At 41.8% G+C, this 18,929-nt stretch overlaps 1 protein-coding gene across 10 annotated transcripts in view; it reads right to left on the minus strand.

The window, feature by feature from the left end:
* Liprin-gamma (liprin protein kazrin) overlaps positions 1-18,929 on the minus strand; it is a 131,613-nt gene that overhangs the window by 56,605 nt on the left and 56,079 nt on the right. For 8 of the 10 annotated variants that reach the window (XM_067354981.1, XM_067354986.1, XM_067354956.1 and 5 more), the window contains one exon: positions 3,179-3,291. In XM_067354981.1, the coding sequence (XP_067211082.1) occupies positions 3,179-3,205 (27 nt within the window). In that variant the 5' untranslated portion in view covers positions 3,206-3,291. Of the gene's footprint in view, positions 1-3,178; positions 3,292-8,308; positions 8,448-18,929 lie in introns of all 10 variants that reach the window. The other 2 variants (XM_067354977.1, XM_067354965.1) reach the window with 1 other exon arrangement.

Consider the following 18,929-nt stretch of genomic DNA (forward strand, 5'->3'; position numbering starts at 1 on the left):
TTGCGTTACGTTTGCAAATTTATAATAATTACATATTCAACTGCATATTTAATCGCTGTATAATTTGTAATTAATGCAACGTAATCGATACACGTAGTACTCGGTCACAATATAAAAAAGCTGTCTCCATTAATCTGTGATTTAACAATGTTTTCGCGTCACACTGCATTGTCAATCGAATGTAAAGTGCCGCAATTTTTACAACGTTTAATCGCGGAACTCAAGCACGTATCGTCCAATTTTAATTTCACGGTGACGATCAGCGCGCGTGTCCACCGTCAGCAAACTGCGAGCCATCAGTTTAATTACATTAATCTCGAAATAGCCACGTCCACCACGTCCGAATGCTATTTGTCGGGTAACGTGTTTATGCGCGACGTGTCGTATATGATTTAGCTATAATCCGAATCGCGCAACCCTTCCGCGAGGCCTTCCCGCTGGAAATATGTCATTACCGGATCTGTTTATGCAGATTTCCAATTTCCCGGAATTTCGCACGAATTAACTTTTAAGCGCGCGGATTCTTGTCCTGACATTCAATTTAATATAACTTTTGCACTGATTTAATATAACTTTTTAAAAGAAAAGAAACAGCTATTATATGCGCCGTAACAAAACACAACGTCAACAATAAAATAATAATGAAATGATAATTGAAGCGCCAATGTGATATTTTGCACGATTCTGTGTTTGTGACGTAATTGCATCCCTTGCATAATGCTGCATAAAACGCTTTGCAATTCACCATCGTCGGCAATATGCCACGAAATTAGCCGTGCGCCAACATTAATCTATCCGCCCTGTGAAAATCATTATATCAAACATTAACAAGTCTGACGGCTCTTTTAACAAAGAGTGCTTTCGACGCGCGTTACGCGCGGAATGAATGACACGCCAAAATGAAAGTTCGGTACACGTCATTCTCGTTCGCCTTTTATTTACGCGCGTGGCGTAATCAATATCGGGTATTACATATCTCCTGGCGCGACGATTTTTTACATTCAAGAGACGATTAAAAGCGTTATTACGATTATTGAGACAGCGAGATATTACCGATGTTTATTTTGCGCGTGTATTCCTCAAGTTAATTAACAAAAAGTATAAAATTCTGGCGTGTGTGCGTTAATTAAGCCATAAATCAATCGAATCAAATCAATATGAATTGCAAACAATTGTATTGTAATTTATTAAATATTTATATAATTCATATAATATTTATTAAATAATGTTATTTATTAAATAAATGTTTTTTATATCAACTTTTATACTAACTGATATATATATGTTTTAAACAAAAAATAACTATTTGAAAGTATAGCACTTGCAAATTTTGGTATCAAGTCTTTGATTCGCGCGAGAATCTTCTTACGATTTGATGTTTATACGTGCACGTCATTTACGCGTTTCGTCGCGCAAGAGCTTCTGGACTGAAAACCAGCAACAAAACAGTAATTTCTCGACTCTCACCCCGCCGGCGAAGTCATTAGACAGGAGTTTGTCCTTTGAATCCGCCTTTAAGCCTACTCGAGCATAGCGAGTGCACGCAGACGGTGCTTCGACTTTGGCTGATTAGTTTGCATGTTCCTGACGCGCGACTTTGACCTTCCAATTTTAGACGTAGAACAGTGCCCGCTTTCGACTTAATCTTCCCTCGTTACGGTTATCCAAAGCAGCACAGATCGCCGGGGGAGATATTCGTTTAATTAGTTACAGAGGCTCATTATCGATGTCGGTTAATTAAGCCGAAATTATCGAATTACTAAATTAATGAAAAACTGCGAAAAAAATTCGCATTGTCCGTTCAATCCATATTTAATCAAGTTATTATTTTATCACCGCAGAATATCGGATTGTTACACTTTATTATCGCATTACTGCGATTGAGCGTAGGATTTTTATGTTAACATAAAAAATCTTTCTATTCTATGCATTTTCGCAAAAATTTTATCTGACTACTGGTATTGATCGCAACAAGATATAAACCATCGTTGTTACACAAGCCAATCGTATATGTAACGCTAAACCAGATGCAATGCGAAAAACTCTTTTTTTTATTTTAATCCTTATTTGCACTGATAAAACCCATCGCGCCGATAACTATCGGCCCCTTTTTTTTCTCCCGACACGTGCGAATAAACTCTTCCCGATACCATCCAATATCTCCCTCTCTCTCTCACTCTTTTTGTCGTAATAAACATCGAGCAGTCACCGCAGGGAAATGCCGGCAAATCGCAGTCGAGGTCGCGCGTGCATAGGTAACAATGGTTAGTGGTGGACAAAGGAGCCCGCTATCAATAGACCCGGCCCCTCGTCCGCATGACAATTAACCCCTTCGAAACCTCGGTACGTCGCTTTCTTGAAAATCAGCGAGCGCTTATCGCCTCGAGAGGGCTGCTCGCCCTCTGAGAATGGAAAAACTGCCCTAGGCAATTTTCATTTAGAACAAACGCGCGCAGTAAGCTCGCGCCGGTTACAAAAATAATGAAAATTTCTTTACAGATGTTTTTATCAATTCAATGACGTAGTAATTTCGACTAATAACAGCCTACGCTGATAATGCATTTTACATCACCGGATTTATGTCTCTGCACTAATTTTGTGAAATTTACTCCTCAGAAAAAAAAGAATTTATCACGGAAAATTTTCAGTTTTTTAATTAATTGTCAATTATAATAACAGCTAAATGCTACTTCAGAATTTCATTTATGTCACTCGAAGGCATGTTTCTACGAGAAACTAGACAACGATCCGGGAGAATATATATGCTGTCTGTGTCAAGAAGCACGACCGGCATTTCTATATATACATATACATATACATATACATATACATATATATATATATACATATATATATATAATACCTCAGCAGTTTACGACAGACAATGGATTTTGGTATCAATGGGCATATACACGACCCCTTATCTGCTCGATAATTAACCTCTTGACACCCAGGGTCGTTTGAATCAAGTTCGCCGTTTCCATGGAGTTCGCGTGAGACGATTTATAATCGCAATGTTTCAGCTATGCCGACACCTACCTTCCCATTGAAGATCTAATATTGTCAAATTACACGTCGCACGGCTACACACCTCCAGTTGCATTTCAAAGTTTCGATAAATAAACGAATATCGCAATTTTACAAGGTTTCTTCTAGAATTGGCAAATGTGGCAATTACCTGTGCATCTGCGAGGATGCGTCGCATCAAGGCCAGGGTGGGGTGCGTTGTGAGATCATCTTGAAGGGCAAGCGCCTCGCCTTCCTTGTTCAAATGATTCAGAGTTTTGAGAGCTGCAATCAGAAAAAAAGAATGCAAATGCACTACGGATTGTAACAACGATAAAAAGTCATTATCGCACATTCGTTCTCACTCCTTCTCCATTCGGATAAAAATCTAAAGGGGAAAAAAAAAAAAAAAAAAAAAAAACAACTTGAAGAAGCGTTCACTGAAAGAAAATTGTCCGTTATATCGACACCGCAATGGCTTTAAAGCTCGCTGAGGACTCATAAACGTGCAATTCGGCAGTAAGTGACCGCTTTGCGGAAATCGTTGGCACGTAGAGAGTGTTCGGTGGGTATGTGCGCCATTGAGTCGCATTAAGCCTTTCATCCGAGACATGCGGGGATGTCAGAGGATTCCCGAGCTCGGACCTGCATCGTCCAAGATGGCCTCTCTCTCTCTCTCTCTCTCTCTTTCTCTCTTCCTCTCTCTCTCTCTCTCTCTCTCTCTCTCTCTCTCTCTCTCTCTCTCGGTTCGTTCATCTCGTATTATCTTCACCCGGCCGGTGGTACCGGACGGTGGGATAATTGAATTCCCGTGGTAGTCGGTAGTCGTGGCGCGAAGGTGGAAAGGCCCGAGGGTTGCCAAACTGTTATCGACAAGTTCGTGAGAGGAGCTCGTTTTGCAGCGAGGCGCTCGAGCAACCTGACGACAGACACGCGCCTCCGATGCTTCCGCGGCATCGCGTCCAGGCTATCAAACGTGCTTTAGCAAAGCTTTTAGGTAGGTACGAGTACGGAACATTATGCGTTGGACCCGTTGAATTTTTGGATCCATAGAGTTGGACGTTCAAGCGTTGTCGAATTATGTCCGCTACGCGATGACAAAATTAACGAGGGAATTTCGTTACGTTTCAAAGGCTTTTGTTGCTTTTTGTAAAGATGTCAAAGGAAAGCGGTAACTGCATCCTGATAAACGACCAGCTTTTCCTGCGGAGAGTGAGAGCGGCGTGTGGAATTATAATACCGGATAATACATTCCAGGACTGCGCGAGCTTAAACGCAAATTTAGCGAGTTGCATATGCAGTTGGCGGCGCGACGGCTTTGATGTGGCGTAAGCAAAATTCGAGGCAAATCCGTAAACCGTACGACAGAGTTTCGCAATGTAACGTTATAACGAATCTCGTTAAAAATATATTTCAACTGCAAGCGCGACTGCGAAACGACGACGACGGGGAGCAGCGATTCGTCGAATTAGAGTAATTGACGCTGCATTGAGCAGCGCGGTCAAAAATCGCCGGCTTAAAATCCCGCGAGTCCAATGGGGAATTTTAAATCGCTTCAAAACCGATCGCGTTACGCGAGAACGCATTAATTGCATTAGTGACGTATTTTGCACTGCCGCGCGCTGCCACCTGCTGAGGATTTAATGATGTTTGCTATTAATCCAGTTTTAATCGCGCGTTTGATTTTTTTATATGTACGCGCCAACGAGACTCCGACGCTCTCTGGCGAGCACGGAACAAACTTTCGCTTTTGTCGCGTGATCGGCAATGACGCGACGGGGATGAACTTGATTGAACGCGATTGGATTGCAGATTATTTGTCGCACTCAAGTTGCAATTAAGCGAAATTAAACTGCCGCTTGCACCGAGGCAAGTAAAAGCTCGAAAACATGTTTTATCGACAAGTTTCGTTTGCCGAAGACAAAAGTTCCCGTTGTCGATAAGATACGAACTCTAAATCGCTGAATGCCTTCCAGGTTGATCCTCGAGCGTCCTGCAAAACCCTCGAAGAACGACAGTATTATCGCCGGATCTCAAGAAAGAACTCGTCGTAAAATTGTTCTTTGCCCACCAAAATCGAAAAACTTTATAAAGGTAAGAGTATATTTGCAAACAAAAAAAAATTGCTCAGCAATTGTATCGTCGGAGAAAAATAAGGTCCCTCTTTGCTTATTATTTTTTCTAATTATAAATACTAAAATCACAATTTAAAACGTGCCCAAGAATTAAAACAGTAATACTGAATAATTTTAAGACAAAATAACTGTTACAAATGAAAAAAATTGTGCAGAGTATAGAAGAGTTGGCCTCGTGTGGCCTCGGTTACACGGCTTACAATACTGTCAGGTCAGATATTTATCTGTCATCTTTAAGCCAATTGATCGTGAAGGAGCAGAAAAAAAACACGCTCGAACCGGTAGATCAGCAAAGAAAGAGAGAGAGAGAGAGACCCCTTTCCTTCACGAAAGTCTGATCTCGAGATTGTAGCAGTTCTTCAAACACGACAGGAAGCACTCTCGCATCAGAAACGTCGAGCACCCTCACCGAATAATCTTGCGCGATCGTTACTATCTTAACCAAAAGAAAGAAACCCGGTGAGCTTCGTGCCGGAGATTCTCGATTAAACAGCTGCATACTTTCATGTCAAGGATTAAGTACAATCGCCTTTCAAAAAAGAACTCCTCACAGAAAATATATGAGTCACATAAACACGATTCAAAGAAAAATATTTCTTTTAGAAGATATTGTAATTAATTTAAAAATAACTAGCAGCTCTAAAAAATATTTTCTATCGAGATACGTAAATATTTCATAGAAATTTTTCAAGATGAAAATCATTTTCTGTGAAAATTATTTTATACGTTAAATTATCAAGTTTTATATCAAATTATCATTGAATAATTAAATCATCGCGGCAGAAGAGTGGATTTGTTGTAGAAATTGCTCAAAATTTGCGTTAGTGAACTTCAGCGAAATGTGTGAATAAATCAGCCTGTCGGCACAAGCCAGCGAAACGATAAATCTCGCGTGCAACGCGAAGCGAAACGTGCTTCTCGCGAAAGTAGGCGACCACGTTGAAATATTCCGCGCGATGTGTCGATACGAAGGGGCGGCCGCGTCGCCGACACATGTAAAACCTCGACTCGCGCGATACAGGCGTACGCGCCAAAGTGCGCGGCGAGCTCATGCGGTCCTGGATGGCCCTTCCAGGTCGGTGGTAAGTATATAGATCTCAAACACGGCCGAGAAGTGGGTACGTACGCCTCTGCGTCGTTTCTACAGCGCAGCGGGGAATCGCGGGATCATGCTGATATACGGCGCGCCCCGATATTATGCGCCTCCCGTGTGCCGGAAGCGAGATTCTTTATGAGCTTTTACACGAACTCGAAACTATCGAGATCGCACAGCCAACTGACGCGAAACAGAAACTCCTTTATGGCGTCTCGGCATCGGTAAAGCGATACTCGGTAATATTCGGTTCGAAGTAGCAACGCGGGAATGGCTTGCAATGAGAAATGTTACTTTAAGCTCTTCCGGACTCGGAGTTCGTAATTAATATCAGAGAATTGAATATTCGCCGGATTCCGCCGGCTAGAGATAATCCACGCCGGCGAGAGTAACGTATTACACAATGCATTATGCCAAGCGCAATTTTACTTCGCGTTTAAAATGTAACGCGGTGATCGCGAATTGTGAACCGCGACGCATATTAGTCCAGCTTCCGGTATACACTGGACATCCGTTATGGCCCTTCGGGTCGACCGCTATCTATCACGTCCGACAATCTCGACTTTCCCGACGTCGAAGAAAGTGAATGACTGCGGGATAGCAAAAAAAAATTTTTTCCGGAGAAGTTAATGAAATATAACGTTTACATTGATAAATTGGCTTGTGTGCACTTTTAACGCAAATGTGTCCTCGTTAAAATTAAAACTTTTCAACATCGCCGTGTTAATATCCGGAACAACAATTAAAGTGTCATAATGCAAGTTTGCCAAACACATTTTGATCAAGCATTGCCGCATTTGAGAGACGCGTTCCGGCTGCACGATGCATCCTAATGCGTTCAGACACAGATATACCAGAATTACATTGTGCTTAATATATATCCGGCTAAGCGCATAGTTTACCGGTCTGACTTTCGTACAGCAACACGCGCACACATAGGGCGTGCTGGAAACAGGATTAATGGATTAGCGATGTTTTGAGTTACAAGCGAAGTGTAAGCGGGGCAAATATTCTCTCTCCAATTAGAGTAGAATTCTACGGTAGTCTGAAGCTTTGAGTTACGGCGAAATCGGCGCACCTGCAAGGGTCCGAGAGCCGCCGCCGGGGTGATCCTTTATAAATTGCGGACTATATTTCGCAGCGGAAGTGCATTTATTTTACATAAGCTGCGCATCCGTCGTCCGAAAATTGAAAAAAAAAACAAAAATGAATGTCAATGTCACTATCGCCGCTGTAAATTGGAGAAATTTTGAAGTTCTTGAACAAAGCGTTGCTTGTTCTTTCTTTTTCTTTCCGATCGATGTATACGTGCCGTCTCGATTCGAGATATATCGAGGCCGGAGCAAACGGCAGCAACAAGGAATAACCTGATGTATGTTCGTGCCGATATTACAGTGTCTACTCAGTGAAAGCGAGATTCTTTATGGCCTATTGCACCAGCAACTGGGAATATATCGAGCTTGTCGCAGGAATGAGTAGACCGAAGTAGACATTATGACACGTGCGATTCATACATGACTGTAAAAGTATAGTAGGATGATGTATTTTATACATATACATATATAAAGTGTCGCAGCACGTTATCAAGATACATGTGACTTCAGAGGAACAATAAAATGTGATGGTAGAAGTGATGGCATACGTACGACAACAGCGATGTGACGCAATTAAATAAATATAACAAATGCAATTAACATACAATTAATAAAAACAATTAATGAATGTGACGCAGCGCTTGTTTCGCTTGAAATTTTGATTGACTGATCGTTCTCAAAATAGAATGCGACGACAAAAATAATAGTGTACGCTAACAGCGATATAACGGAAGCAATTAACGTGTAATTAATAAAAAAAATAATTAATAAATTAAAGTGCGGCGTAGCGTTCGTTTTGTTTTGAAATTTCGATTGCCATTTTCAAGATAAGCTCGTAAGTGCCTCGAATATCCGACAAAACCGTGGCGGTTGTCAGACTTGAAACCCTGTACGATGTTTATCTTCCCAAGCACCAGCAGGGAATCCCGTGTAATACCACAACCTGCCCAGGAGTGACCAGGAGCTGTCATCGGACTCACCTTCCTCGAAGGGCTGCGCACGCTTGGCAAATGCCCTCGAGAAAACACCACCGCGCGGCTTCGACGCGTCCACGCCGTTTTCTACGGCTGTGCTCATTCTGCCATCAGCGATTCTTTACTGTATTTGCCGTGGATGTATCTGAAATTGACATTATACGAGATGTTCCTGTAAGAGAGAACGATCGAGACGGCTATTGAATGCTCGATGCAGTTTGATGTTCGGTCCCATATCAGAATCTTTTAGCTTGACACGTCAGTCGATCGAATGAAATATCGTTATGTCGATCAAATTATTATTAAATTTGTTACATTTAATATCGAAATTTCCGACGAAATCTGATAATAGAATAAATTAAAAAAAAAAATAAACTTTATGGATAAAATAATTTTTCAAAAGTCAGATTCATATCTCAAGCAGACTTTTCCGCCTTTCTTGCATCGAAAGTTGTACGAATTGTGGCTCTTCGATGTGCTTTTGTACAATCTCATTAGCCTTTCGTAATTAGCGCATTAATGTAAGACCGCCAATTTAATGCTGGCGCTTTTCGAATGCATAATACGCGCAGTTTTCACGCCGCCGACCGAGTATAATGGTGAGGTTGTAAGGAATACGTCAATGCTAATTAATGCAATTTATACGCTTCTCTCTCACATCCGATGCCGCGTAAAAGTCAATTTATGCCAGTGCCTCGTGCTGAAACAGCTCGAGTACTATTGATGAACCGCCGGCGCAGCCGTGCCACCCACGCTCTTAGTGACGTTAATTAGTGTGCCGCGATTAAAGTTTCTCTCTAATTAAATATAGCTTGCTTGATTACTGGTTGGAAGATTACGGATAGAAGGACGCCGCTAGGAATTCGATGTCAATGCACAAGAGAAGCGAAAGCCAGCGCTGCATCATTTAATCGTATATTATTATCCTCTGCAAACAATCGTTTACATTTAACACAGGATAATTTCAAAAGATTGATTATTAAGATATCCTTGCTTTGGAAGGTCGACCAAATAAATTCCTATACATATTTTGCTTCCTGCAAACCCGATATATAGGGCTTCTTCCTACAAACTTCACTTATCAACGCTCACTCTAGAAAGATGCATTATCGTATAGGAAACCTCGCATGCTTATGTTGACGTAACGCAGCACCGCGCGCATGACGGCCGCTCGTTACTCGCGCGCCTCGGGGATGACGCCATTATATGGAAAGTCCGTAACGACGACTAGCGGGCAAACGACGAGCATATAATAACAGCGCGCGCCGCCCGCTCAATACACCCTTCCGAAAACGACGCGGCACCCTTTATTACACGTCATCCTGTGCATACACGCGCGCATCGTCACCCTCTCGTCGCGGGACCCGCCGTCATTCGATCGTCATAATTTATCATTACGCACGGGAAAAGACGCGCCCGATAAATCCACGCCGTGTTCAACTACGTTACCATTGATTTATGCACTGTGACATTCGTACGGCTGTAAAGAGAGATCTATCGCGTGTCCTTTGCCGCGTCACGGCGTCAGAAATCATGTGCGCGCGCGAATTGTCGGAGACTCGATGAAAAAAAATGTCGACCTTTACTGCCGTCGTTCCATACGCGACCCTTCCGCTTCTGAAATATCCGACGCGATACGATCGTCATATACGAGCAAATAACGCACGGTGACAAATAATCCGACAGATATATGGAGCGCGCCCGAGCGGAACGGCCTCACATTTAGAAATTTAATGTTTCACAAAGGTTTTATTTGTTATTTAATACGGTAGCATTTATATTTATTAATTATAATTTTATTGTTCTCGAAATTATATATAATTTAGACGTTCGCTATTTGGACGAATCGTATTAAAAAATTTTGTAGTTTATAATTATGATGCGGATTCAGATTCTGTTAGCGATTTAGATTACTTTTGCATAGCAACACTTCAATTTGAATAAATTGGTGTCCGCTGCGAGAAAGCGATTAAATGTTCGCTATTTCAATTTCGGCGCACACTCTCGATTGAATACGCTTTCACGTTTAGTGCGATCAATGGCGATAGCTCGTAACGAAATGGTTAAACAATTCCGTTTGTTTCATTGCTTCGCATTCATACCGCTATTTAGCGTCGCATTCAGCGCTAAATATCACTTTATATCCGAAATTTTTTCCATCAATATTTAACAGTTTTGAGGTAAAATGTATTTCTCAAAAATATTTTACGGAATTTTTTATAATAAACGGGTATTCAATATACAGACGTATAAACAAATAGTGATAATGAAAAAGAGAGATATGCATTATTTGTTTGACCAATCGCAGTAGAGATGTACTCGCTTTTCCGTGATGAATCCAATCAGTGGATTAGCGGATTAAGGATCGCGTGCGGGATGTTGCACGCGGCATTAAATCGGATGTTTTATTATTCCAGTATATTTATGTCTCGACGACAAAGCAGCCAAGGGATTGCATCACGTGGGCGTTTAGACTCGATAAATTCTTGCGGGGTTGCGCGAGTTGGTCTCTGATTTATGTACCGCGACAGTAGAACTCATAAGGGAGATCTATAGCCGTTTTTCCATTCCTTCTTTTCGCGTCCCGTAGAGCTACGTGCGGAAATCTTTGTCGGCGATTTTCAACTTGGTGGAGATTTAAGACGGTAACACCCGCAGAACTTTTGGCTTCGCTGAATGTATTATTGCTGCGTCGCCGCATCGTCAAACCTAATCGAACCTTATTTTTTCATATTTTCCAAAAATTTACAAGAAATAATTTATAAAAAGTATCAAATTTTTTTCTACAAAATTATTTAATTGCTTGAAAAAAGATGTCAATGTATTTTGTTATAAGTGTAAATGTTATTTTCTATATTTCCAATAATAAATCCCACACACTATGTAAACAATCCTGATTGTTTTCTGCTATCGGTCTATTCTTGTAGAACGTGATTCTGTAACTGAGAAGCTCGTGTAATTCTATCCAGATTAGCTACATTAATAAACTTCGAGCGAGCATTACGTGATGGAAACGAAACTCACAATGAACCGCGGACCGCGGAAAGAAATTGCTCTCTCGTTTCATTCGTATCAATAAACTTCTGAGTAAGCACTTTCACGCTGACGAAAGGGGAAATAAAGCGACCATAGTTGAACAAGAGCAATAACTCGCGAATGAATTGGACCACATCCCGCAGAGAATTTGACCTGCAGAAGTTGGGGGATAAAACCATCTATAAGAATATCGCTTCCAAAATTATCAGATCCAAGAATATAAATAGGAATAAAATCGGGAGAATATAAAATAAAATGTACGAAATAAATAAAACACAATAAAATAAAATAAATAAAATTGAAAATTCTTTTCGATAAAGGAAATTTAGCAATTTATCATTATTTGTTGTCATTTTTCACATAAAATTGTATAATTAAAAAAAAAATCACTGCATAAAACTACAAAGTAACTACCAAATAGCCAAAATGGATTCAACGCGTTCGACAGAGCAAAACGGATTTTCCAGAACAATTTATAGCGTTATCCTAAATCCCGTCTTATCCTTCTCGCGCAGATATTAAGATAACGTCCCAGCTGTGTTTCACCGTGATAATAATTTGTGTGTAACTGCAGACTACCCTAGAAACGAATGTTATTGTCAGGTTTGTTCGGGGAGTTCGCTGTGGCATACGACCCCCTGGTGCCCAATTTCGAAATGGACATCCGCCGATTTGACGATCCTTTTAGCCGCGCAACAGTCACTTGGGAAATGACGGAGTTTCGTCTACTTTTCTTCATAAAGTATTGTAGTTTCCGTACTAAGAATTCAATTGGACGTGCGATTTATTTTGTCAACTTCGATTGTCAAATGATTGATTAAGCAAATAAAAAGTATAAGTAAACGACGTTTCGAGAATTGTTATTAGTGAACAAATATGTGTGGAAAATTATAGCCATTTTGACTATACTGACTTTTGCCTAATATAACAGAATCTACTCGGAATAATTCCAGTTATGCGAAGACAATTCATTCCGGTCATCGAATGCCGTCGAAGTAAAATAAATGGAAAGGGCATGACAGTGGTCGATATATCAACGGAAACGACCAAGTCACCGACATTCCCCGTTTCTCTCCTCCGTACGCCGCGATCGATCGCGCTTCTCTCGAAGGGCCGACCGGTCTGAGCTCGTAAATACGAATTACGATGCGGCCGTTGTAGTGTCTCCGCGTTTTCAGATAACGAGATACATGAATTAAATATAACATCGACAAGGAGGATCTTGTGGGCCAATGTTCTGCCTAATTTCGCATCGTTCGTGGAAAAAAGTATGCACTCCCATCTTATTTCGCATTCGTTGCGTTTTGCGCCGAGTCCACGTTTGATTCGCAATTTCTGGCGTGTTTTTCCTCCCCGAGGATTCGACAGCTTTATAACACGTTCAATTTACTCTTGATAGCGCGACCGTCTCTTCAGAAACTCGGGCGAATAGTTATCTCGCGAAACTAATTACCGAGAAACCCATTTCGAAATTTTGTTTTCGCCACCGCGTTCTTCTCCAGGCGATGTTGCTCGGTGTATCTATCTTCCTCGCACGAAAGGAAATTACGGAATTTAGACGCATCGCAGTTCTCCCTCAACTCTGTCGAGAGTTCTGCACGAATGATAATTCCTGCCGGAGTGAAGAACGAGCCTCCCTCTAGCGCGGAAGGAAATCTCTCGCGAGATACAGCGCAATGCAGCTTCGAATGATTTTGTGGCGCGCTTTCCGGCTTGTCTCTTCGCCACATTCAGCGTAACGTCGGGATTTATGACATAAACCTAAGTGCGTGGGTCTACCTGTTACCGCAGCATTCGTATTGCAGCGAGTAGTCGTACGAAATCCGGGCGAAACTTTCTTAGACTTTGAGCGACGCGTCGCGTAGATGCGACTCGACAAGTCGGCCGCTTAACGAAATTTATATACGGATAGTCGTGTATCACACAGTTGGAAAGTTTCCAACTTCTCCACGAAACTTTGTTGACAGATTTTCTTTTAATTTTTTCGAGATTATTTAAAATATAATACTTGTTAAAATGTCTCGAAATATCTTTCACCTGTTGAAAAGTTGATTTAATAATTACCTGCTCAACAAATCTCGAACTATATGAAGAATCTTGACTTATGTGAAAAATTACAGCAAGAGAACTAATCGACTGTAATGCGATTTTAACAAGATAAATATCAATGTAATCTCAGCGTTTCTCCCTTCTTCATTATTCCGCTTCTAACCCGACGTTACCGTAAACTTCGTCATTAGCTCGATATCATCGGCAGTTATAGCTGAGAATACCTTACGGCCATGTGCGATTTTAATCTAAATGGAATGGAAAAGGGAACGGGTTCACAAAGGCCGGGCGACAGAAAGCTCGAAGAAGCGCAAGGAGCGCGTCAAGCGGGTCGGGCTTACAGTCAACGCTGACGCCAAAGCTAAACGCTCTTTATTTTTTCCCGCCTCCTACTTTAATTAGTGCGCCCCCAACCGCATAATTATTGCGTTACGGTTGCATTAGGCGGCAGTCAAGGCGAGTTTCTCCGCGCGAGTACACCCGGCAATTGCCCACCCCCTTCTTCGTCGTGCCTCGTTTTTTCCGCGCTATTTTCTTTTCCAGACGTATTTAGCAGCGCTGGTATGTCGCGCGCTGTAAATACGCGTAACATTTTCGTTTTAACTGCAAAACGCATTCGATGCAAATTGCAGCCAACATATTGTATTTTCAACAAATTAAAACAAAAAACATTTTTAATCCAGTAAATGTAGAGCTTTATGCTCATTTTGTATTAATGAACTTGGAATAAATCTGCATTTTGTGGCTTTCTCATTTATCGAGATTCATTTTAAAATGTTATTTTCTCTTCCCAAGTATATTTATACTCCGCATAAAGTAGCCACTACATCGCAGATCAAGTAAACAACGTTCAACTACTCGGATCTCAAATGTGATAGTTGACGCGATCGTGATTAAGTTCCAGCTAGTCGAGCGAAGTTTGATGAAATCGTTAGATTGTTTTGACTTCAGTAGGAAATTCAACCGGAACGTCGGATAAAGTTTGTTATCTTAAACTTGAACGCTATTACCTTTAAAAGAGACGCTGTTATCTTTTCGTAACTCTCGCTTCACGAAACCCGCTGGACGACCGAACACGCTTCAATTGCTTGCGTGTTTTATATTTCTATTACGTAATGAGCGTAAACAAATAAATTATACACAGATAAAATAATGGTATATACAATTGTATGTAAATTGTATAGAAAATTATCGTTGCGTCAACGAAAGATCGTGTTGACATTCGATACTTGTTATTCAAGACGCATAATCCGCTGGCAGGCCGCGGTTCCTAATTGACCTGTTCGATTTTTGTTAGCCAAGAACAATGAACACTGGAACAATCTGTCTCGCACGATGGAGCATTCAGGATGAACCTTAACGGTGAAAGCCAGACCGGAAGAATCGACGATCCGTGACTGGCGATACAACAATGCAAACGGTGCCTAAACATTTTCGTTCCAAACGAAGTGTCACCGCAAATTTCCCAGCAATTGCGACAGCGATTAATCACAGATAGATACAGTCACACCTTTCGTTATCACGAATATCGCGGAATATACAATTGATGCAGAACGTTTATTTCATAACATTTCGAAATCGTTAACAAATTTACGAAACCGTGTTGAAACATTTTGGCAGTAGAATCAAATTTCAAAGACTTCCTAAAAATTTTGCATCTCTCATTGATTATTTATACAAAATCGATTAGATTGACACGAAATGGCTGGGTACATACATGCGCATAACGTTTCGCGATAAAATGCATGAGCAATTGATGCTGCAGAGGGCAGGTCTCTGTTGTCGCAGCCCCTCTCTCCAAATAAGCAGACGGGGATAGCTGCGAACGGGCGCATGCAGAAGCGGCGAATAAATAAAAGAAGGGTAGAGCAGAGCGGCCGCGAAATCACGAGCGACCGTATGACCGTAATACATTCCGTCGTGGCGAGCCACGTACCGAGTGGCGCGGAAAAACGCGACGTCGGCAAAAGTTCCCTTCGTCCTGCGCAAGCAAGGTTAATCGTCCCTTTTACCGTAGATGCGCGGCGTCGCGTGGGAAGATAGGTGACCATGTTCAAATTTAGTTAGCGGCGAGGAAATTTATTTTGCGTCGGTGGCTGGTTTAGTGACGAGCAGCCAATTACCGTCTCTCTCCCTCGTCTATCTGTCTCTCTCTTTCCCCTCCTATTTCTCCCTGTGTCTCTTCCTCTTCCTAGTCTCTAGGGCTGTATGCATAGGTCACCGTAGTGAAATGAGATCAGAGCGAGAACGGAACAGCGGATAGAGGCGGAGAGATTGAACGAAGAACAGGTGTACAGCGCGTTTCACAGTCATCCGTGAAATATACCGTGCACATGATAAACCTGAATTTCTCACTTTTCTTTTAACAAATGACAATGCAAGGTTCGTGAAATGTGAAATAATGTGACATTTAAAGAAATAAAGAAATGTAATATTTTGGAACGCTGTAATTTGCAGCAATTCCGGCTTCATTCCGGGACAAAAGCCTTTCCAAAATGAGTACGAGTTGATTTCATTATCAAACAAATGTAGCCCCACTTAAGAGCAGCACGGTACACCGTGTAGAAAAGAGGAAGCGGAAGAAAGAACTGGGTGGACGATGGGGGATAGAGCTAGTGCCATGAATATTTATACCACGGCGGATGGTTATATCGCTGTGGAAGCTTAGGAAAAAGGGACGCCGGCGCTACGTGTGCGGGAACACAGTATACTATGTGGCGTTGAAGCAGGCAGGTACGGGGACTCTATTCGAGCAGAATGCGGCGAATAAGCACGATTTATAATGCATGGTGCAGGTATGTACTATGATACGACACGTAATATGCGCGACGTGCGTTAACTGTGTATCGTATTATTCGCCGGTGTATGTGACCGTGCTCAGCGTGGAATTAGCCGCGCCGCCCTTACGTGCGCGCCCCGTTATGTAAGAACTGCGAAATTAGGCCATAACGGAAGTTACACGCGAAATGTTCGCGCTGCATTTTCAACGGCGCTCGCAACCTCCTCCACGTTAGACAAATATAAAGCGGTCGTAATAAATGTGCAATTAAATAGTTCATTACAGGACTTCCGAACAAATTTCCACTTACAGCAAAATATTTCATATTTAACCGCTAAATGTTTAACTTTATTTTATGTGCGGGTTTAAAATTTTCCCAAAATAACGTAGAAATTTTGTAGAAAATATTCAAAAGTGGAAAAAAAGTATGAAACCAAAGGCGTGGAAGAGAATTAGCGCGAGTATTTGCCCGCAAGTGGTACTGGATACATCGCAATTCCACTTGGCAAAAAGGGAACTACGTTATAGTCCGAACCGAGCGAACCGTGAAGCGATGCATATAGCGGAGTATGTTGCTCCGAGGAGTGGAGGCTCTATCATGGCATAGTGCCCTGATAAATATGTACATACATACAATATCCGAGAGCTAGAACTCTAATCCATCTATATCCAGTGCGCGTGGAGCAACCGCGCTTGTTTTCGTCACAGATTCTTTGACAAACTGGAAATAGATTTTTAATTAACAAAAAAAAAATCTGATTACTAATTTTACAATAATTTAGTATTAGTGATAGGCATATCCATAATATAATTTGATTTTATGCACGAACACCTTGTAACGGCTCTTTTCGCCTCTCATTTCTAACTATTGTTAATTTTACAATGTTTAACATTTTGGTAAGCAGATAAATCTTAATAAAAGTTCTGTTAACAAGAAGGTTAAAAATGCAAACGATTGACAAGATACATCCGACAATTTTAGAATAGCATTCGTGATATCTGATGTTACACATCCGGGATTAAATACTCATCCACGACATGCGTTTCCCTAACGACGAGAAACACAAATTAGAGCAACCCCGTTCGTGCCGGATGCACGCAATCCGTGGCCGTGCACGCACGCGGAATTCAAGCAGCAACGATGCACCGCGCGCCCATCGGACGACGGATAAGCATAAGTTGAAGGCATAGTTCGCAACACACACTTTATCGAAGCTCGTACACGCCAGAGGCTCGCTCGCTCGTTCGCGAGGAGGCGCGCTAAATTGCTTCTTAATTGCCGGCGACGGAGCCGTTCGTGCAACCGACGGGGAGGGTGAGTCACGCTAATCGACCCCGATGCATCCCATCGGTTGCGGAGCGGCATCGATACCCGGCATCGAACCGCGCGCACGAAACAACCTTCTGTCCAACGGCGCGCGATCGATAAAGCGATCGCCTCTCGCCGATTTTATTCGAGCGAATCCAATCCGCTGTCGCACATGCGCTGAAAAAGTGCGAAGTCCACGAAGCGGTATCGGAAACAAATTACTGGCCCTGAATTGTGCTAATGCATTTTGGAATAGAGTATCTTGTGTGCCAGCCTGTGCGATAATGGCCAGGAAAAGTTCCGGAATAATAAACAGTGATGCATTATAGGTAAATAATGTGATAACAATTTCGCAAAAGAATTTTGTATTAAAAATTTTGTCAAAAAAATTGAATGTTATTTAAAACACTAATTGTGTTTATATTGTTAAGCGATATTTTCCGTAATTTTTATATTTACATATCTGCAAAATAATATTTACGACTTTGTTTAACAAAAAGTTAAATTTCTATTCTCCAATTATCTTGTAAAGTGATGTCTTACTGATTCTCTTATCGCAGATAGATAGGTATAATTTGTAAAATTGATTTCTGTAATCGCATAACGCTAGCATTAAGCTATGCGCGCACGTAAAAAAATACAAACGAGCTGTAGTTACGCTACGCTCGATGCTGCGCCTCGAGCGATAAGTCAAACGATCGCAAACAGACGCGACTAGTTAGCGCTTAATCGAACGAGGCACGATACGTAGCACTTCCGATACGTATAAATCGCGGAACCAAATATTACGACTCTTTCACGCAATAGTCAAACCGCGATCAAATGCAGTGGTGTGATTGCAGGAAGCGATGCATACGATGCACGATACGGTCTTCGTTATAAAGCGGCTTCGTTATTCATCGCGCGTCTGCACGCCGATCTGCGCGATATAAAAGAAAATTCCTCTTTTCGCAACCATCATAGGTTTGCTCTACACATTATACACAGATCAAATAAATATGTCAGTAAATAAAAGATTAGAAATTCCACTCTATATAAAATTCTGCACAAATATCAGATTATAGACGTATAAATATATCAAAATTTCGACAAGTCGTCGTAAGGAGGTTGTCGAATCTGACGTTTCGATAGATATGCAAGACGTCGCGACGCACGATGCCGCGACGCGACTGATAATACGACATATCAAGCATATTGCTGCGTTATGAAGGAGTCGTGGCGGTAAAACGAAAGCCGCGACATTGTACCGCGCCAGCGATATATTTATGCAGACGAGAATCACGCCGATGTAGGCGGTGGACATATGTTAGCGGACACCCTGTATATCTTGCCGTGGCTTATATAGTAGGAAGGCCGGTTATTGGGCGGACAAGAATAGAGTGCATCGCTCTCAAACGGAACATCCGTCTAACCGCACCGTCGGTTCTCATTCGAGATGCGCGCAGAGATGCAAC

The sequence above is a fragment of the Linepithema humile genome, chromosome 1, assembly GCF_040581485.1.
Source record: "Linepithema humile isolate Giens D197 chromosome 1, Lhum_UNIL_v1.0, whole genome shotgun sequence".
Classification (NCBI taxonomy): domain Eukaryota; kingdom Metazoa; phylum Arthropoda; class Insecta; order Hymenoptera; family Formicidae; genus Linepithema; species Linepithema humile.